Source organism: Vombatus ursinus, unplaced genomic scaffold (genome assembly GCF_900497805.2).
Source record: "Vombatus ursinus unplaced genomic scaffold, bare-nosed wombat genome assembly UNPS02014449.1, whole genome shotgun sequence".
Lineage (NCBI taxonomy): Eukaryota > Metazoa > Chordata > Mammalia > Diprotodontia > Vombatidae > Vombatus > Vombatus ursinus.
Window position 1 is genome coordinate 220,341 of NW_020954227.1, and position 22,578 is coordinate 242,918.

The following is a 22,578-nucleotide window of genomic DNA, read 5'->3' on the forward strand; positions in this document are numbered from 1 at the left end:
CTGCTAAATGATGTATTTTTATTTTTCTTCCTAGCCTTTTTACTTATGGTTGGGATTCTATTTGTGTTTAAATTTCATGTACTATGTAATTTCCTTTGTTTGGGAAAAATATTTCAAGAGCTTCCATGTTGGGAGTGGTATTTTGAAATGTGAAATTTGTGATTACTGAAGTTGACAAATCCCAGATTTTTAGTAATTAGATTAATAGTGCTTTCTAGTAACAGAAGAGATCACCAAATTTATGAATTTTCATTGCAGTAGTAGTAGACATCGACCAATTTATTTTTGCTAAGTTTTTTCCTTTCTTATAGAACTGCTAATTACTAATTCAACTTAAACTGATTTGATGTTTTACCGTCTCTTCCTGTCCCTGGCCACTTTTAGTAGGTATAAAGGTAATAACCAGCCTAAAGATGTCTGTGACAAAAACAAAAAAAGTAGCAAAGACCTTGTTAAATTCCTTTGAATATTCAAACCTTGAATAATTGACATCACTTTGTAAACAGTGAATTTACCCATGTATATTTGGGTTATGGGTAAGCCAACCCTTTGTAGTAGTTGTTATTCTTTCATTCCTAATTCAGAATTATCTGAAGAACAACTAGTTGATCCAGAGTTGGTTGGCTTCTCATATGAAAGTGTAGAAAGAATTAGAGACAAAGAAATATGTTCCTAGTAACCCAAGTTGGAAATGCTTTTTCTTATAGAAATAATCTTAGAAATAGTGGTTTACTATAGTTGAAATGATTCTATTAGTAATATCTTAAGCATTTGAGTTTAATCAAGAATAAATGAATGAAAACTTAGTTTTATTTGTTAGTAGATTTTTATGTGTTGCCTAGGAATCTAACTTATTGCATCATTTTTTAAAAATTTATTTATTTTTAGTTTTCAACATTCACTTCCATAAACTTTTTGAGTTTTAAGTTTTCTCCCCTTCCCTCCCCAAGATGGCATACAATCTGATAGAGGCTCCACATATACATTCCTATTAAACATATTTTCATATTAGTCATATTGTTAAAAGAACCAATAGGAGGAATCATAAGAAAGAAAAAACAAAACAAAAAAAATAATTTCTAAAGGGAAATGGCTTTGTATATAAAAAACAATAAACTGATTTCATGTACCTTTTCAGACCTGAAATATTATGTCCATAAAGTACCTGTTAGGGGAGGAGGAAGGTTTTTGTTTTATTTGTTTTTTTAAAGTGTAAATAGAAATTCTACCTAAATATTCCTTAAGATTATCTCTTAGGAAAGTACTAGTTTAAGAAATTGTCTCAAACTCATCTAAATCTTTGTTCTTTTGGATCCCACTATTTCTTATTTAATGAGTTTGAATTTTTTGTTAAGCGAAATCTTTTAGGGTACCATTGGACCCCAGTGATACCTAGTGCCTGGAACATAATTTTTTTTTCATTTATTCTTGTATTCAGAAATGGAAATTTATTTAGGTATGTGAATTTTTTTTTTAAATTTCACTTATAATAGAAAGATCTATTTGCTTCCATAGGCCTGGATTTTTTATGGAGAAAATTCCCTGCAAATAGCATTTATATGAATCATCAAATCAACTCTGCCATTGTTTCTGTATGATAGCATATTTCAATACTCCCCTGTGACCCTTCTAACCATTTCAGTAATTTATCTGACTGAAATGCCTCTCCCTGGCTACAATCTCCCGTATGTGTATTGTTGCCTCCATTAGAACATAAGCTCCTCAAAGGCAGGTATTGACTTCGCTTTTGTATTTGTATTTCTAGCATTTAACACAGAATTCAGCACATTTTAAGTGCTTAACGAATGCATTTTCATTTCTGTTTTTCTCTCAGTGGAATTTAATTTTCCAACTTAAAAAAATTTCATTATTTGGCCACATTACTTTTTCAGTAGTAAGAATTTACAGGACCAGAGTATCTGGGTCATCTATTGAGTATTAAAGCAGTTTTAAATACAGTATATTTTAGTGTTTAGATACTCCTCACTTGAAAAATATATTGTGTCTGCATTCTCATCTGAATATTCAATTCAAAAACCTGGATTCGGCCTACATTGATTGTTTGATTTTAAGATAAATATTTTAGCATTTATGCTTACAGTTGGCCATAAAAAAAGATGTTTGGATTAACTTTATCAATTTAAAATTAGGTAATGCAGAAATTAACAAAAGAGATCAAAAGGGAGATAGAAAGAAAAAGGAGGACAAGAAAAAGAGAGAGGACGATCAGTCTAGTGAGAAAGATGGTAAATTATCTTTTTACTTTTTAGAAGAACTTCTAATGCTTAAAGCTCTACGGTATTATATTATTTGTCACTAATTTTCACTAGTCCTGTGATTAATATTCTGCTATTTTAACTTCATCTTAATAACTATACATAACATTTTGGAAAGATGAAAGTTTTTTCATCTAACTTTGGTTTAAAAATTTGCAAAAATGTCAGAAGAGAGTAGTTGCCTGGTTTTTTGGTTTGTTTTTTGCTTTGCAGCTTTGGGCCCTTCCTCAATATGGAGATTTTTGGGAGGCACTTAGCACTGGCAGAAGGGTGCTGCTGGGGATGGAGGGAGGAAGCAGCAAAAATATTGTGGCAGAGTCCTGAGAATAAAACATAACTTGGGTGGGCAAAAGTCAGACTGTCCAAGCCCAAGGAACTAACATTTTAATAGGGTTAGGCAACACGTATAGAGACATGGGGTGAAGGGGAAGAGTATTTTGCCTGGGAAGTCACTAGGACATAGAATAGAACAATAGGGGTGCCATTTCCAGAGACAGTGATAGTGTTGATTGCAGTTCTCCAAACGGAAGTTGGAAAGCTGAGGAGAAAGGGATGAAAATAAAGGATGCATGATCCCAGGGAATTCATAGCTGATTGGCTTAGCTATGGTCTGTGGAAATCCACTTTGTAGGGTAAAGCACACAGCAACAAAATTAGAAAATAGATGGGATGAAGATTCTTGCTTCTACAGAGTTCAGAGTTGAGTGCCTCATGTAGCACCTTACTTTGCATATAGTTGCTTAGTCATTTTTTGTTGATCAATTAAAAGACATATTGGACATTGTTTTTGATTGGTCTTTAAATCTGATTAGAGAAAACAATTAGGAATAAGAAAAATTTATCACAATACACTCTTCATTATGCACTTAGCAAATACTGATCATTCGTAATAGTTAGATACCATGGGGGATACCAAGATAAACAACTGTCCTGTTTTGTGTCCTTTTTCTTGCAGTTCCTTCTGTTGGTTCTAATTCTTCCTTACAACATGACTAATGTGAAAATATGTTTAATAGGGATATATATATATATATATGTATAGCCTATATCAGATTGTGTGCCATCGTGGGGAGGGAGGTGAGAAGAAAAAGGGAGAAAAATTTAAAACTCAAAAGTTTATGAAAGTGATTGTTAAATCAAAATAAATTAATAAAAAACAAAACAAAACTGTCTTCAAAGAATTTGTAGCTTAGTATAGGAAACGAGACCTAAATCACTAATAATATAAGTTAAAATATAGCATATAACGTAATAAAGATATAAAGTATTTAGAGAGAGAGATTACATATGGCAGGAATGAATAGGATGCTTAATAAAAGTGGTAGCATTTTTTAGCTAGACTTTGAGGAATGGAAAGAATTTGGGCAGAGTGAAGACATATGAAGATGTTCAAAAGATATTCTGAACCCCAAATATAGGAAAAGCACAGATACATTTGGTTTATGGTAAATATTTAGAATCTGTCTTCAACTTAGAATGTATGAAACGTGATAGTAGTGGGAGACCAAACTGAAAAAAATAATTATTGGACCTAAGACTAGAAAGCCTTGGGTACCAGGCTGAGGAATTTGATATTACTTGGTAAACAATAAATAATCGTTGAAGGCTTTTAAGTAGGAGAATGACATGACCGACTAGAGCTGTATTTAGGGAGAATAATTTAATACTGAGGATGGACTAGGAAGAGAATAAAAGTAAGAAGACAATTCAGGTTGAGAATAAAAATGGAATTGAATGGGGGAAATTAAATTGTGATATTAAAGTAGACTCATCAATACTTAACAGTCTGATGTAGGAGAGAAAGAGGGAGACATCAGAGATAATTGAAATTTTAAACCTGGGAAATTGGGAAAATAATGGTCCTATGAACAGAAATGTGGTGTTAAAGGAAAGGGGATAAAGGAGGTGGTAGGTTGACCAAGAAGGTGATTTTTGTTTCTAACATACTGAATTTGAGGTGTACATGGGACATTCAGGGAGAAATCTTGTAGGCATTTGTAAATACTAGATTAGAACTAAGGAGAGAGATGATAGGGTTGGAAATAAAAATCTGGAAGTTACCCACATAGAGGGTGATAATTGAAATCATAGGGGTGTGTTAAATTTCCAAGGGAGAGATAACAGAGATAAGGAAAACTTGAAAACAGAGCTTTGGGAAAACATCCCTTATTTAAAGGGTGGGGGAGAGTAAAGAAAAGCCAGCAAAGGAGATCAGAAACATGTCATGAGAGGAGAGAGTATGAAGGGAGTGTTGTGCAGTCAGAAATCAAATACTTCAAAAAGGTCAAGGAAGATGAGGACTGAGAAAAAGCAATTGAATTGGGCAATTATGAGGTTGTTGATGGCCTTGGAGAGAGTAGTTTCAATAGACAAGATCAGGAGCCAGATTGTAGGAGATTGAGAAGTATGGATGGTAGTAATGGTAAGGAAGATTATGAAGAATGGACTGAAAGCAAACTATTAGTAGAAGGTGTTAGGATCCAGCTTTTAGTATGTGGGGACCCAAGTGTGTTTTTAAGTAGCTATAAGGAGCCAATAGAGAAGAAATTGAAGATTTCTGAGAGAGCTTGATTGCTGGAATAAGGACAAGGAAGATAAAATTAAAGACTGGCATCAAGGGCACAGACCTGCAGGAGGGCTGCTTTTTCTTTTAAGTTTGCAGTGAAAGAGGTTTGTATTAGAGGTGACAGTAGTTTTTAGGTATGAAAGACAGGAGTGAGGGAACCTAGTTGAGATGGCCTTAAATCTTTACTGCAAAATCTTTGGTGAACTTATCTGCTGAAAGAGCGGTAGTGAGTGTGGAGTTGAAGGTTCGAGAGAGAGAGAGATTTAAAATTGCTGCCATGCCACTTTTTTAAACTTTATTTTTCTTGGGGTTTTTTTTTTTTTTTTTTTTTGTCCATTTTCTTTTACAACATGGCTAATATAAAAATGTGTTTCTCATGACTCCCAAGTATAGTCGATATCAAATTGCTAGCCTTCTCGAGGAGGGGAGCAGGGGAGAGGAAGGGAATTTGGAACTCAGAATTTGAAAAAAAAAAAGATTTAATTTTTTTACATGTGATTGGGAAATGTTTAATGAAATAAAACATATTTAAAATAATTTTTTTTTAAAGTTGCTGTGGAAAATATGATAGGGAACAAATAAGAAATGAGTAATAGTATTCCTGGTTGTACAGCATTGAGGTCCTACTAAGTTAAACTACACAAATTTGCAGTGGCATTTTGTTAGCACAGTTTTGTAACATCTTAAGTTCAAGTCAAACATTTTAAGTGCCTATGGTGTGGCATAAGCTGCTATGGGCTGAGAATACAAATACAAGCAAAAATACAGTCCTTGCCCCTAAGCAACGTACATTTTAATGAAGGGGAAGATAACACATAAAAAAGAAGCTGAAAAATGAGAGAGAGAAAAGGGGAGAAGATACTTGTAAAGACATTGTAGAGAAAGTCTGAAGAGTCAGGAGTGGAGCCTGTAGAGAAGTGAAGGCATGGTTGGCTTAGGCATCCTCCTTAGAATGGAGATTCTGGGAACATCAGGCCAATCAGGGGAAGGGACCATAATATGGTAGCATGTGCTTCCAGAGAGAGAAATTCAGGGATGGATGGCATGAGGAGAATTCTTTGTCATAATAGAAAAGGTCTGGAGAAGCGGGAGTGGAGCCAGAGGGGGAATGAAAACTTGTGTAGAATTCTGCTGTTCAGGGTAGAAACTGAAAAGGTAAGACCTACCTAGGTAGGAGTTATCCAGGATTGGAGGGTTTTGGGGGAGAACAGATGAAGATCAGTAATGGAATCTAGTCATGGAGTTTTAGATTCAGAACTGGAAGGGACCTCAGATTTTATAGAGGAGGAAATTTGGGGACCAGGTAGTGATAAAGGTGGAATTTGGGTTGACCCAGGTCATCTGACTCCAAATCCATTGTTCTTTTCCATTGTACTTTATGAAGGGAGTAAAGTGAAGTTGGGGTTGTGAAAGGAAGAAGGAGAAGCCAGAACAAGAATTTGGGAGAATAGTGTCTGATCCAGGAAGGGCTTCTTTCCTTTAAAAGTCCTGCTTAATTTGATAGAGTCATACACTTAGAGATGAAGGAACCTTTGAGGTCCTCTAGTACAGTTGATCATTTTGCAGTCAAGGAAACAAGCCTAGAGGTTAAGTGACCTGCCCAACGTCACATAGTGGCAGTCAGATTTTGAACCCAGTTCCTCTAACTCCAAACCCGTTGTAATTTCTATTGCACCAAAGTACCAATAAAGCTATACACCTCTGCCCCTCTCTCCCCCTCCCCCCATCTCTCTCCCCCTCTCCCCCTCTGTCTCTCTCCCCCTCTCCCCCTGTCTGGATTTCTCTCTCTCTCTGTCTCTAACTTCTAATACAGTCCTCTTGTTTTTTTTTTTTTTGTATGTTTGATTTTTTTTTAGATAATTAAGTTTACAATAGGAAAAAATTAAATAAGGGGAGCAACTTGTTAAAGGAACAAGTAAGGGAAACAGCATTTCAGGGAGAAGGACCGTGAAGAGGCCCCCTGCTAGATTGGCACTAGAAGGGTTTGTATTATTAATGTTATTTAGTTGTGTCATTCATGTCCAACTCTTTGTGACCCCAAAATGGAGTGGTTTGCCATTTTCTTCTCCAGCTCATTTTACATATGAGGAACTGAAGCAGACAGGGTTAAGTGATTTGCCCCGTATCACACAGCTGGGAAGATGAGTATTCCTGACTCCAGGCCCAGCACACTAGCCACTGCACCACCTAGCTGCCCTTGTATTGTAATAGTGGGATCCAAAATCAAAATGGGGCCAAATTATGTGTGCTTAAATGAATTTAGACTTGATAAGGTAGGAATTAGCTCTAAGAAAGATATAATGGGGTACGGAGGAAGGAATAGAGGCAAAAAGACCTGATACTAGATAAGGATCAGGATCAGATAGCTGCTAATTAAAGAGGTTAGAGTCAGAGTTGGAGGAATTTTAGAGTCACAGTTCATGATAATGCCATTAGAAGCCTGTTAACTTACAAATAAAAAGAATGGCCCCATGTACACCAGAATATGTAGCAAAGAATTATAAATAAAAATTGAAGGCCAACAATTCAGAAATGATTAAACAGGTTGTTATTATAGGAAGGTAATGGAATATTACTGTGCTCTAGGAAATGAGAAATAAAGCGAATGGGGGGGGCATGAAGAGACATGATGCAAAGTAAATAAGCAGAAATAGAAAAAAATTACTTTAATCTTGTAAATGGAAAGAAAACAAAGCAATTAAAACTGAATGCTTTGAAATGGTAATGACCGAATTTGGGCTTAAAGAACAGATATGAGAAGACATTTCTTCCCACTCTCTTTGTAGAGGGAGATGGGATACTGCTTATAATGTCAGATTTTTTCATTGCTGAACTTTTTTCCCTTTTTTATTAGGGCTCTGTCTCTGGAATGAGGAGAAGGAAGGGAATGCCAATGAACAATTTTTAACTTTTAAAAGGGAGCCTGTTAAGAGTATTTTGAGTTTTATGAAGAGAACTGAAGGATTTAGGGCCCGTGGTGGTATTTTCATCACTTCTGCAAATGGATAATTAATAAAGTAGTATATAGGAAGCAGGAATGATAGGTTATAGCCCAGGGATAGAATATCGCTAAGAAGGGTTAGAAAAGAATATATTTGCTTAGAGATTATTAAAAGTTTTAAACTGAAAAGAGAGTGTATAACCATGAATATAGGACTTGGTTATTGATTGGATCAAATGGACAAAATAGTGGCAGGAGTTGTCATAACCTGCTAGGTGTCGAGCCTAAAAGATTAAAGGAATTGTAGTGCCAGTGTTATAGCTAATACAGAATTTCTGTTTTGGATTATTAATAGTTATGGGCATTTATGCTAAAAAAAAAAAATCCCCTTGGACCAGATATCTATTACTGGACTTATACCCCAAGGAGAGGTCAAAGACAGAAAAAACCAAAATAATTACTCAGGATTTTTTGTGGCAAAAGAGAATTGGAACAATGTGGGTGCCCATCATATTGGGGAATTGCTAAAGAAATTATAATACGTTAATATAATGGAATATTGCTACAACAAATATGCTGAATTTAGAGAAGCATGGGAAGTTTTATCCTGAACCAGAGTTAAGTAAACAGAAATGGGGAAACGGTGTGTGCATCTACAACTGTGTGAAATAAAAAAAACAATAAAACAAAGCTATACTATATGTAATCAAAATGACCAAGCTTGTCCATAGAAAAGGCTTGAGAAATTATACTTTTTTCTATCATTGGAGAGTTGAGATTATGGATGTAGAATATACTCTCAGATTCAATCAGTGCATTGACTTTGCTGAGCTTTCCCCCATCCCCCTTTTTAAAAAAATATTTGTTACAAGGGAAGGCTCAAGGGGGAAGAAAGAAAATGTTTGGTCTCGTAGCACTTTTTTTGGGGGGGGGCAAATACTAAAATACTGCTTCTGTTAAGAACTTTTATGTGCTTAATAAAACTATCTTTATCTTAAAGTGTGGAAAGATGTTTCATATTCAGTGTGTGCTTTGTTTATTTTCGTTATCTATTAAATCATATATTATCTATTTATAGTCATATCTGATATATTTGTAGTGATATTAGAGCAAGTTATTTCTCTGTTAGATCAAGCATAGGGTGGCAGAGTAGGTAGGAACACTAGACATCAGGAAGACCTAGGTTCAAATCCTGTGTTAACCAATAGTGAAATAAAAGTATTTTAGTATTTCATGAACAATTGAGATACACAGAAGAACAATTCTAACCAGACTACTTGAAATGTTAATAATAAAAAGTTTGATCTCTTTTTCTTTATTTTCCTCAAGATGCCAGTGACAGTGGACGTTGTTACAAAACAGTTCTGGACCGTTGGAGGGAGTCTCTTCTTTCTTCTGCTAGTCTATCCCAAGTCTTTCTTCATCTTTCTACCTTGGATCGTAGTGTCATCTGGTCTAAGTCTATACTAAATGCTCGTTGTAAGATATGTCGAAAGAAGGGTGATGCTGAATGCATGGTGCTTTGTGATGGCTGTGATCGAGGTCATCATACCTACTGTGTTCGGCCAAAGCTCAAGGTATTTTATTTATTTATGTTTAATATTCAGTTAATTTTCACAATCCAGTGATCCATTTATGTAGACATTTCATGTAATCTGTCAGACTGTACCTGAAGGAGACTGGTTCTGTCCAGAGTGTCGACCCAAGCAACGTTCTAGACGACTTTCCTCTAGACAGAGACCATCTGTGGAAAGTGATGAAGAGACTGCAGAACAGATGGAAAATGAAGAAGAAACAGATTATGATGAAATAGGACAGAGTGAGGAAGAGGAATATGAGGTGGAGCAGGATGAAGATGATGATTCTCAAGAAGAAGAAGAAGAAATGATGTGAGTTCTAATCTGAAATATAGAGCTTGCCATTGGCATTCTTAGATTCAGCTTACTGTTACTTAATAGATATGAAAGAATTATTGGGATAGTAATAGATTTTTATTAACCTTATAATGTAGCACTTTTGAAAGTAGTACATAATTCAGTAATTTGAGCTAAATATTTTTCTGAAAGACTTTCATGCCTTTTATTTGCTTTGGCATTGAAATACTTTATACACAATTCATTCTTAGTAGAATTAGAGGGCTTTTCTGGTGTAATTGAGGGTAGAAAACTGCATTGGGAGATACCAGAATACTCTGCAGCATTAGAAACTTAGGTTTTGTTCTTTATCCTAACTCTTCAAGGACAACTAGTTGGAATGATAGAGATATTAACATTAAATGACAAACAATGTATGAACAAATAGGTGAAAAAGCATTTATTAAGCATTTACTATGTGCCAAACACAATGCTAAGCTCTGAGGTTACACATAGGTTATAAGAATGAGAAAATTGATGGTTGTCTAGCAATAAATACATTCTTTTCTATCTAGATTGTGGAAGAAATTCTTCTATATATTTAGATGTAGTCAAGATTCACTCTCCAATAGTTCTATGTGGGCAAAACTAGGATAAAATTAATATCAAAGGTAATGATATAGGGCAAAAGCATCTATGGAGGTGACAAGAATTATTTTCACATAGTTGTAGAGGTGACGACTGATCTGATGTGCATAGGAATCTCTGGGTTTTGTTTTTGGGTTTTGTTTTATTTTGTTTTTAAACAATAGTTGGGAGTTACTGGCTCCCTTAGCTTTTAGTGTCACTAGGACCTGGAGTTGGGAAGGTGAGAGAAAGAGTAATGAGAAGAGAGGCAAAGATTATTTTGTGTATAAATAAGGCCCCCAGGGAAGTAAAACTGTACAGGTTTGTCACACTACATAATAGGTAAACAGATTTGAAAGAAAAGATATTGGATAAAAGTGGATTGTACTGTACATGTAATATCTTGGTCTAGAAATCTTGTTGACTGTAGTTCTTATTCAGAGTAATGGAATGCTGGATTGAGGCTTGATTTGTAGAAGTATCATTAGTTTGTTCTATAATTCTTATGATTAAAATATTTCCAGACCACCTAAACGAGGAAGACCACAGCTCAGATTCCCAATAAAAACAAGAGGCAGACTCAGTACTTCTTTTTCAAGTCGTGGTGGTCAGCGACAGGACTCTGGAAGATATACTTCACGGAATCAGCAGAGTATACCCAAACCAACTGGATCTTCATCTAAAACTACTGGAAGAAATCTAAGAAAGATAAAATCTGCCCCTGCTACAGAAACTAAAGCTTCTTTACAACTTACCAGCCGTTCTACTCGTCAGAGTCATGGTTCATTACAAGGAGATGTATTTGTGGAACTAATCAGTCCTCGTAGAAGGCGTAGAGGCAGGAAGACTGCTAAAAATACACCAGTGGACAGTCCTTCCAACTTCCCTAACTTTAGAGTCATTGCCACAAAGTCAAGTGAAGAAGCAAGACTTTTGCATTCTACACCTAAACTTTCTGTTCAGGATAGAGAACCTAAGAAAAGAGGCAGGAAGAGACAGTCCACAGGTATGAAAATGTTATCAGTTAACTTTGGAACAATTCCTGCTTACTCTCTCCATAATCTCTCTCACCCCTGACAACTTATAAAAACTGCTTTCTTAAAGGTTGCCAGTGACATCCAAGGTGCTAAGTCCAATGACCTTCTGTCAGTGTCCTTATCTTCAAATTCTCTACAGGCTTTGATAACTATCCTTTCCTTCCTGAAACTCTCCTCTCTCTTAGTTTGTGGTATTATCCTGTTTTAATTTTCCAAGTCTGACAATTCCTTTACTCTATTTCTCTTCTTCCTTAAATAAATTCCCTAAAATTCTGCCCTTAGTTTTCATCTGTCTTTTTTACTCTTGCCATCACCTGTCTCAGCTGTGCTGAGAGTTTCCACATGTATATCTTTATCCCCTACTTCTTTGCTCTTTTACTTCAGACCTACATTTTCAACTACCTGGTGGACATTTTTACCTGAAAAACACCCCTCACCCCCACCCCTAACAACCTGGCTACTAAAATATCAAGTTCAGTATATCAAAAGTAGAAATCATTATTCCTTCACCCTTCCCTTCCCTTTTTCTCTTCACTTTTCTATTTCTGTTACTGGCATCACCATTCTTCATCACTCTTAAATTCCCTTATTCTCCTTCAGTTTTTCACCCAATCCTCCACTCTCAACTATTTCATTTAATAGCTAACATTTATTTAATGCTCTGTTCTGCGCAGCACCTTACGAACATATTATTTTATCCTCACAACAGCCCTGTAAGGTAGGTAATGTTGTTATCCCCATTTTATAGATGAGGAAACTGAGGTTAAGTGACTTGCTCAAGGTCACATAGCTAGTAAGTATCTGAGGCAGGATTGAACTTAGTTCTTCTGACTTCAGGTCTAGTGCTCTATGTGCTGTGCCACCTAGCTGCCCAAATCCCATAAATAAATTCTTTCTCTGCAGTGTTTTTCAACATCCCTTCCTTTCTATTTCTATTTCCTACAAGCCTAGTTCAAGCCCTCATATACTTGTTAATTACTAAAGTACAGTTCTGAGACTGTCATCCACCTGTTTAAAAACTTTTTATGATTTCACATTGCCTACCGAATTGGTTCCAAACTCCAGAAACTTAGCATTTAGAATTCCACACTGTGGTTGCAGCCCATTCTTTCTCTCCATATATTCTCTTTCATCCAAACTAAACTACTAGCAATTTCCCAGACACATCCTATATCCTTTGCAACTTTGCTTATGTTGTTCCTCCCTACCAGAGGGCCCTGCTCCTATCTCTGTCAAGATCCTGCGTGTTCTAGAAAACCTTTCTCAGACGCTACCTTAATCTTGAGCTTTGAAAATTTTGTAGAGGTCAGAGGAGTAAGGAAGAGATGTTATAGCTATTTCTGCATATAGCATTAAGATGTGGTAGAGGGAAAAATATGAAAATCACTTTTAATATCAACTTTTACTAAAAATATTCTTGAAGAGAAATTCAGAGTGCAGAAGGTGACATCATAGTACTGTTGTTTTGACTGTCATAAAGACCTTTTCTTCATTTATCTCTCTTTTAAAAGATAGCTCACAGAAAACACTTCCTCACTAGTACTAATAGGGACAGGTTTAACTTTTGAATTTATATACCTCTGTGAATTGTAACCACCTCTCCCACCTAAATAGATTCTTCCTGTTTAGAGAACTGATGTTTTTGAACAATAATATTTTTAGATGTCTCTAGCATTTCATCTTGTTTTAACTTGGGTTATAATTTCCTGTAGTCATAACTACCTCCTTCATTCAGTTTTTATCTCTTAAATCATGTCTCTCATTTATTTGTTTACGTGAAAAGCAATAATAGGAAGCTAGCAAAGGCAGAATGTAATATTAATCTCCATTGTTCTCCACCTAAAAACACATAAAGCAAGGCTGGATTGTGTTGCATTGCTCAAAAAATAAAGGATCATAAGTTTTTTGGCACACTGTCTTATTAGTATCGTTTTATCATCAGTGTTACTTGAGACAAATCTCTGTATCCATTAGTTATAAAATATATTAGTTTGATAAAATTTAGCTCTTAAAATTACATATGTAATGGTATGGATAATGCTAAAATAGTAGTTTGAAAATCATATAGTTCTTAGGAATAATTTTTTTTTCTTAACTTATGGGCATGTCTTGTGTAAACTAATTTCAGATGATAAAATAATGAAATTCCAGTGTACAGGCATAAGGAGAAACTAGAAAACTACACAACTTCCATGTTCACTTTTCTCTTCACCACTTCATTGTTTAGGGTTAATTCATTTATAATAAGGGACTCCTTTTCCAATATGGGTTTAGAAAATTGGACTTTTTTAGATCTACTTATTACATGAAAGTTTAAGTTGTTTTTTCCCTATGTGGCTTTAATCTAAGGGCAACAAATATCAAGTAAGCATTTAGCATGTATAAGGTACTGTAGTAGGCACTGGAGATACAAAGACCGAAGTGAAGGGCCACCTGTCCTCTCCCCACCCCACCCCCCATCCCATCTATCTAATTTATATCTTTACTTAGCTAATGAGGAGAGTAATAAAAGTGTTTTGGTATGGAAAAAATTTTTGAAGGTCTTTTGTAGAACTAAAAGTAATATTTATAAGGCTGTTACTACACTTGTGCATATAGAGAGCTACCTAGACATAGTCTGCCTTCCCAAAAGATGGTTAAATATAATTGAATACAGTTGAGTCATATTCACAAAGAAATAATGGAACCATTCAGTTTTAATCTTTTGAAGGATTTTTTACTAAAGGAAACTGGAAGAAAAACTAGTCACTTTTCTAAGTCTCAAATTTCTTCCTTGAATTTGTTACTGCTTTTTAGGACTCTTTCCCAATGAAAGCAGAACAATTAAGACTTAAAAGGAAGAAATAAGGATTTTGACTTTTCCTACCCCTTGAGAAAACCCTACAAAGTATATAAATTGAATACTTTTGGTCTCAGGCCATATAAGTTAAAAAAAAAAAAAGGTTTCAAGTTACAGCCTAAACTGTCCAGTTTTTCTGCTTGATTTTGGTCTCTAAATTATTTTTTGAATTTATATGCATTTTGTTTTAAACATTAAGTATTTTCAACTTAATCTGTCTTAGGTAATTAAAGAATTTCTGCTTTTATTTTTCAGACTCATCTCCTAAGACATTGAATCGAAGGAGTTCAGGCAGACAGGGTGGAGTCCATGAATTGTCTGCTTTTGAACAACTTGTTGTAGAATTAGTACGACATGATGACAGCTGGCCTTTCTTGAAACTGGTTTCCAAGATCCAGGTAAGTGAAAGTGGGTATAAATTAATGACAATACGATAAAATATATCCACCTTCGTATTTTGAATCAGTGACTAGTCATGACAACCAGGTTGTCCAAAAGAATTCATTTTTCCTATTTAAAACAGTTGCTAATTTTTTCAGCAGTAGTAGTATATTAATAATATACTAGGGAATAGTATAGGGAATAGTAGGGAAAATATATAGTTGTAGGTGAAACAAGAGTAGTGTATCCTTCTAGTTATTTAATTGGCTTAACATGATGATGATGATGATTCAGCCATGTTATTTCAGCAGTGAAATGAAAATAAGTTTTACAGGATACCTTGCTATTGACAGCTCTGGGGTTCAGGATAGTTTACACTAAAGGTTTCACATAGAAACTGTTATACTTTTTAAAAACTCCTATTTTTTATTATGCTATTAGAGCAGAACAGTGATTCTTCACTTTTCCTGCCTACCTATTTTCATTATTCTTTGTGATCCATTTATTTATTAGCAATATATGCTATAGTCCAAATCAGTATAAGGAAATTTGGAAATACACTAACCAGCAAAAATCAGGTTTGATAATCTAAGATGTTTTCTGTCTGGTTTCCTAAACTTATTTCTTGTGGGTTGGAGGGAGAGAATAGAGGTGGTGTTTTGTCTCACTTCTGAATTATTTGTATTTGCTGGAAGTTTGGCATATTTAGTCTTAATCATCTACTTTTGTCAAGAAGACAGCACGATAGAATGTAGACCACTGGACTTAAGAGTCAGAAAACCAGGGGCAGCTAGGTGTCACAGTTGATAGAGCACTGGCTCTGGAGTCAGAAGGACCTAAATTCAAATTTGGCCTCAGTCACTTGACACTTGAGCAAGTCACTTAACTCCATTGCCTAGCGCAAAAAAAAAAAAAAAGTCAGAAGACCTCAAAATAGTTACTTAATCCTTCTGAATCCCTTTAGACGAAGTACTTCTTAGGGTTTTTGAGAGAATCAAATGAGATAAAGGGACTATGAATTTTAGTTGTTATGCTTTCCTACCTAGGTGGTACTTACTGCCTATTGCTTGGAACGTGGTACACATTTCCTGTTCAGTAACCAGAAACACAATATTTGGCATTATTGGCGCTGTTAAAATATTGGTATTGCATTTGCAAACCTTAGTGAGTCTTATTGCTTACCACTATGGCAGTATTGGCCATTATCTGCTTTTATGACTTTACCCTTCCTAATCTGCTAGAAAGATAGAGAGATTGAAGCTGCGGTTTTATATTTGAAGCAAATATGTGATTCCCCAACTGTAGAAATCAATGGATATTGACAACTCATCTTTATAATTTACAGGTTTAAGGGATTGCCTCAAGGTACTGAGAGGATTGAGTATTTTGTTGTTCCATAGTTACATCATGTGTCAGAGTCAGGATTTGAACCTGTGGCATTCTATCTCTCTGTTCTTATATGAATGTAAAAATATCATTTCTGAACAGCTTTTGCAAGAGTATCTTATCCACTTAATGTTTAATTTTTATTTGGAACTATGCCTTAATTTGTTTTATTCTTTTAATGTTAAAGTAATAAATATTCAACATCTGAGAAGGTGAATAGTTGCTTTCTCTTTTTTCTTGAGCCTTTAATAATATCTGCTTGTAATATAACAGTTGGTAGTTTGGTGAATTTTCTTTGGGTTAACGGTATTTTCTTTATTAAATGATATGTTTAAATGATTATTTTACAGGTACCTGACTACTATGATATCATCAAAAAACCTATTGCCTTAAATATAATCCGTGAAAAAGTGAACAAATGTGAATATAAACTAGCTTGTAAGTAATTTACATTTGTTTCTCTTAAGGTTAAACAATAGTGTTTCTGATTAATTCAGTTCATATTGAATATACGAAGCATTGTGCTAAGAAAGAGAAGTTTAGAAGTAGTAGAATGTTATTTCATTTACTTCATAAGCTCTTATATGAAGATAAATTATTTTGTTTTCAATTGTATGGATGCTATTTTTCCTTTTAATTTTAATTATGGGTTTTGTGGATAATACCTCATCTGATATTTAATAGGCTACCAAACAGGATTGAAAACAGTTAAGGACTGAGTAAAAAGTTCCACATACAGAATTATCAGAGATAAACTTTATTATAATTAAAGATAAATGGGCTGAGACACCTGCTTTGAAAGTGCTTTGGCCTCTGCACTATATTTTTATAGGATACATAGGACAAAAGTTCCAGATATCATTCTACTACCTTTTATAGGCCCCTAATTTACTTAATACTAAAAATAATAACAAGGGTTCCATTTTCTTAATGTAATTTTAAAGATAATTGTAGTAGAAAGAATGTTGAATTTCAAGTCACAAGATCTGGGTTGAGATCCTGACTCTTGCATTCAGTAATGAGTTGGGTAAATCATTTAATCTCTGTGAAACTCAATTTCCTCATCTGTAAAATGGAGATAAGGATATTTGCACTTCTTAATTTGTGAAGTAAAGTGTAAATGAGAGGATTTATATAAAACACTTTAAGCCTTTTATAAATATACACTTTTATCAAAAATGTACCTTTTTGTCTGTATAACAGCTTTATAACCTAATCTGCTATTAACTCCTCTTTTGTTCCTAGCTGAGTTTATTGAAGATGTTGAGTTAATGTTTTCGAACTGCTTTGAGTACAATCCTCGTAATACAAGTGAAGCAAAAGCTGGAACTAGACTTCAAGCATTTTTCCACATTCAAGCTCAAAAGCTTGGACTGCATGTTATATCTGGTAATGTGGACCACACTATGCCTCCAGCTGCAAAAAAGTCACGGATATAACTTTGTCCTTTTGAAGGATTTATTCTGAGGAAAATTTAATGCTATTCATGAAAATGGAATATTAAATCATGCTACAAAGCAGTCATATCATAAAGCAATAACAACTGTTTAACCACCTTGAAGTGTGGCCTGCACTATGTTCTCAAATTTTAATATTAAGCACTCAGGAGAATGTAGGAAAGATTTTCTTTGCTACAATTTTGTTCATTGTCTGTTTGATAGATGTATTGGATATAGTACTTGTTTACAGAGGTTTTAACATATTTTAAAGATCATTCATGTGTCCAAGTATCTTGCAAAAATAATTATTTTCTACACCTTTGACTTGTTTTTCATCTTTACTTTTTTCTAGACTCTGTGGCATTGTGGGGGTTTTATTAATATAAATGAAATCTTCTACTTTAGCATAGTTTAGAAATTGTAAATGACTAAGAATTGTTTTTATGAACACATCCTTTGAACACTACACATGAATGAGTACAATTTTTTTCATATCATTAAAAGTGCTGTACCAGTGCTAGCTGGAGTTATTCAGTTGGAGTTTATTAAGTAGATATTTATTTAGTATTGAAAGAAATTTGTGGATTTGTTTTTGTATTTATAAAATTTGTACCTGGAAAAAGTTCCTTAAATTTAAAAAAAAAATTTACTGTGTTTTTGTTTATTCCTCTAACTTTTCCTAATGATCATCCGAAAAAGGTAACACCCTCCCTTCTCCCTGGCAGTTCTTCTAGCGATAAGCAGCTTTTACAGAACTGTATTATAAGTTTCAATGTACAACTTTTTAAGTGTACAAATAAAATGATACATTTTTCAAAGTGTTCTGGTTTTGTGGAATTCATTGCTGCAGTCTATGCCTTCATTTGTATCCTTTTTAACACATAAAGGCTACATGAACTGACAATTCCTGACATTTGAGAAATAAGGTGGATTTGGGGCACAGCTACATCTGAGTTATGAAGCCAAAATATCTCGTAAGTCAGGGGGTAGGTATCCAGTAACACTGAATTTAGATATTTGCTAAGCTGCTTTTTCTTGTGCATGCCATCTGTTTTCATGGTAGGACTAGTAAGGGCTCTAAAATTTAGCACAAGCTAGGTTCATTTAGCAATCATGGCCTCTGTCTTAGAACCTCTGTATCCCTTGTAGTAAATTATTCATATAAAAAACAGTGGATACATATACTTTATATGGTACTTTAAAGACCTTGTTTGATTGTTAAACAGTCATTTAATGTAAATTTAAATATCTTCAGATTAGAAGTTAAGAAATTTTCAGTCATTCAGTGAACAGACTAAACAACTGTAAAAAGTGCTAGGTGGGGGGCAGCTAGGTGGCACAGTGGATAGAGCTGCGGCCTTGGAGTCAGGAGGACCTGAGTTCAAATGTGAACTCAGACACATAACACTTACTAGCTGTGTGACCCAGGGCAAGTCACTTAACCCCACTGTCTAACCAAAAAAAAAAGTGCTAGGTGTATGTGTATAGAGATGAAGATTAATGATGTCATTTCTTCATAGAGGCTTACAAAATAAAGTAATTTGTCAATATGTCAGTTTCTGGGGGCACCTAACAACTTAGGTGTAGCTATTTGATATCTTAATTTCTTCGTAACATAATAGAGAAAAATTTGTGTGGGTGCTATTTTTACTACAATGTGAACTTTAGGAAAATGAAACAAATTACAAAATCAATAATCAGGTATTTTATTTGGAATTTCCCAAATATCAAATTAAATAGATATTTCCATACATATGTGTGTGTGTATATGTATGTGTGTGTGATATATATCTCTCTCTATATATATCTATATATATATAAACTGGAAATATTATTCCTGAAACACAATCTATTATGTACAACTTTTTATTTTATTTTTAAAGTGACTTAATTGATATCTTCTGTTTCTTACATTATCATAGTTATTCCAAGTATCCCTCCTCTTCCCAGACAGCTATCCCATATAACAGAAAGCATTTTTAGAGACACAAAAAATCAGCACAACTGATCAGCAGTGTGTAACACCTGTGGACCTCCCACATCCAAGAAGGAGTAGGTGGGGGGTATCATCTCTTATCAATTCATTCAAGTCCTGCTTGAACTTTAGTTACGTTTACCTTTGTTTTTGAGAGTATCATTGATCTTTCCAATTATGTTGTCGTAGTTACTGTTTGAATTGTTTTCTTGGCTCTTTACTTCACTCTGCATCAGATCATAAAGATCTTTCTCTGCTTCTCTGTATTCATATCATTTCATACAGCACAATAGTATTCTGTTACATTCATATACCTCAGTTTGTTTAGCCATTCCCCAATTGATGGACATCTACTTTGTTTCCAATTCTAAATTGTCACAAAAAGTGCTGCTATAAATATTGTGGCCTATATGGGGACTTTCTTATCTATGGTTTCCTTGGGTCCAGTAAGGGAGTCTCTGGTTCAGAGGGTATAAACATTTTCTTCACTTTATTTGCATAATTCCAAATTGGCTTTTCAAAATTGTTGTACCATTTTATAGCTCTGTCAACAACATATTAGTGTGCCCATCATTCCACAATCCTTCCAATACTAACTATTGTCATTTTTGCCAATTTGTAGGGTGTGAGGCGAAACCTCAGGGTTGTTTGATTTACATTTCTCTCATTACTAATAATTTGAAGCATTCTTTCATATGATTGTGAATGCTTACGCAGTTTTTCTTTAGAGACATGTTTCTCCACTCTGACCACTTATCTTTTGGAGAATGACTATTAGATACATATTTAATAATTATTTTATGTCTTAGATACTAAACCCTCATCAGAGAAATTTGATACAAAGATTTTTTTCCCATTTGACCATTTCTCTTATTATTCTATGTGCATTAATTTTGTATGTGCAGAAGCTTTTCAGTTTCTTTGTTTTGTCTTTCCCTGGTTTAGGTATTAGGACTATGTTTGCCTTATAAAGGATTCTGGTAGGGTGTGTTCTTAATTTTTGAGAGTAATTTATGAAGTATAGGTTCTAACTTCTTTAACAGTTTGATAGGATTCTCCTCTGACTTCAGCAGGACCAGTTTTTTTCTTTGATAGTTCCTTTACAGCTATTTCCTTTTCTAAGATCGGGCTATTTAGTATCTTTATCTTGTTTTCTTTTTTTTTTCCCTGTTTGTGTGTGTGTGTGTGTGTGTGTGTGTGTGAGAGAGAGAGAGACAGAGACAGAGAGAGAGAGACAATCAGGGTTAAATGATTTGCCCAGGATCACACAGCTAGTGAGTGTTATTTGAACTCGGGTCCTCCTTACTCCAGGTCCGGTGCCCTATCCACTAGACCACCTAGCTGCCCCTTGGTTTTCTGATAGTTTGCTTATGTTACATTTTTGAAAGTGTTTTTCTGTTTCTTTTCTGTTCTGAGTTAGCAGATAACTGCATAATATATTCTAATTATGTTTTTCGTTTCTTCTGGTTTTGTTGTGATTTCACCTTGTTCATTTACCGTTTTATTGATCTGATTTTCTGCTCTCTATAATCATTAGCTAGGGCTTTATCAGATTTTATTAAACATTTTACAGAACCAGCTTTTAATTTTATTTATAATTTCTGTTTTCATTTCCAGTTTATTTCTCCTACAATTTTAAGTATTTCCTCTTTTGTGTGCTTATTTTACATGTTTATTTCTTGATTTTCTCAGTTTTTAATAGCCGTATTCAGTTCATTAATCCTCTTTTTCTGTTTTGTTAATGTATGTTTGTAAAGGTATGATTTTTCCCCTGAGTACTCTTTAGCTGCATCTCAGAAATTTTTTCATCGTTTCATCGTTGTCATATCATCTGTAAAGGATAGATTAACTATTTCTGCCTTTATACATTGGTTTGCAATATCTCTGTGCCCTAGTACATGGTCGACTTTTCTAAAAGTCCCATGTGGTGTGAAAAAATGAGTGTGTGTGTGTGTGTGTGTTCTTTTGCAGTACCTTTTAGAAGACGCCACATATCTTTTGACTTTAATTTCTTCAGCAATTTGTTCAGATCCATATTTTCTCTTCTATTCATATTTCTGTTCATCTATCCAAAACTGAGCGTAGGCTGTTGAAATCTTCTTTCATTGTTGTGTTACTATGTTTTCTTATAGCTCAGATGTTTCCTTTATAAATTTGGATTCTAAGGCATTTGGAGTGTGTAAGTTTATTACTGATGTTGGTTTTGTTGTGTATGGTTGCTTTCAGCATAATATAGTTTCCTTTATCCCTTTTTATTTGTGCTGATTATTATAGATGTCAAAGACAATATTGACTGATGGTAGGGCCCCTTTTTTCTCCACATCCCTGATTATGCAGCCTACCATTGAAACAGCTCTCCCCTGGTTACTTTTCCCCCATCTATTTACCTCAAAATCTCCCAGGTTCCATGCTGTCCCACTCTTCCAAGTCCCATTTGCCCTTTGTATTTCAAATTTCCCTTTTCCTGAGGTAGGACAAGTAGACTTTTCAAGCACCAAATCCCCAAGGCCACCCCAGTGCAAAACTATTTGCAAAATGAGCATTAACTTAAAATTTTAAACAAGATACAATCAGATTACCACAATTTATCCAAGAAATATTAATTATGATCAAGTGGGATTTATACCGGGGATACAAGGATGGTTCAGTATTTGGGGGGGGGGAATCAACAAATAATTTAAATATTAAAAACCCAGTCAGTATTGGAGGGATTGTGGAATGATGAGCACACTAATATGTTGTTGATAGAGCTTTAAATGGTACAACATTTTTGAAAAGCCAATTTGGCATTATGCAAATAAAGTGAAGAAAAATGTTTATACCCTCTGAACTAGAGACACCATTACTGGACTTAAAACCCAAGGAAGCCATAGATAAGAAAGTCCCCGTATTACTCCACAGTATTTATGGCAGCACTTTTTGTGACAGCTTAGAATTGGTAGGAGAAGAACCAGGGGAGAGTGGTGTCCTGAAGACCTTAGGAAGAACAGAGTATCAAGGAGAAGAGGGTAGTCAACAGTAACTAAACCACAGAGAAATCAAGAAGAATGTGGATTGATTAAAAAATGAGATCTTTGTAACTTTGGAGAGAGAGGTTTCAGCAAAATGATGAGGTCAGAAGGTAGATTGTAAGGGATCAAGAAGACAGTGAGGGGCAACTAGGTGGCACAGTGGATAGAGCTCTGGCCTTGGAGTCAAGAGGATCTGAGTTCAAATCCAACCTCAGACACTTGACACTTTACTAACTGTGGGACCCTA

General features: G+C 34.7%; 1 protein-coding gene across 2 annotated transcripts in view; it reads left to right on the forward strand.

Annotated features, from left to right (window-relative positions):
• The window catches only part of BAZ1A (bromodomain adjacent to zinc finger domain 1A), a 110,486-nt gene extending 92,323 nt beyond the window's left edge, over positions 1-18,163 (forward strand). For both annotated transcript variants that reach the window (XM_027861106.1, XM_027861107.1), the window contains 6 exons: positions 9,113-9,360; positions 9,446-9,672; positions 10,788-11,269; positions 14,395-14,537; positions 16,257-16,344; positions 17,152-18,163. In XM_027861106.1, coding sequence (XP_027716907.1) covers positions 9,113-9,360; positions 9,446-9,672; positions 10,788-11,269; positions 14,395-14,537; positions 16,257-16,344; positions 17,152-17,345 — 1,382 coding nt within the window. In that variant the 3' untranslated portion in view covers positions 17,346-18,163. The remainder of the gene's footprint in view (positions 1-9,112; positions 9,361-9,445; positions 9,673-10,787; positions 11,270-14,394; positions 14,538-16,256; positions 16,345-17,151) is intronic.
• The last annotated feature ends 4,415 nt before the right edge of the window (positions 18,164-22,578 follow it).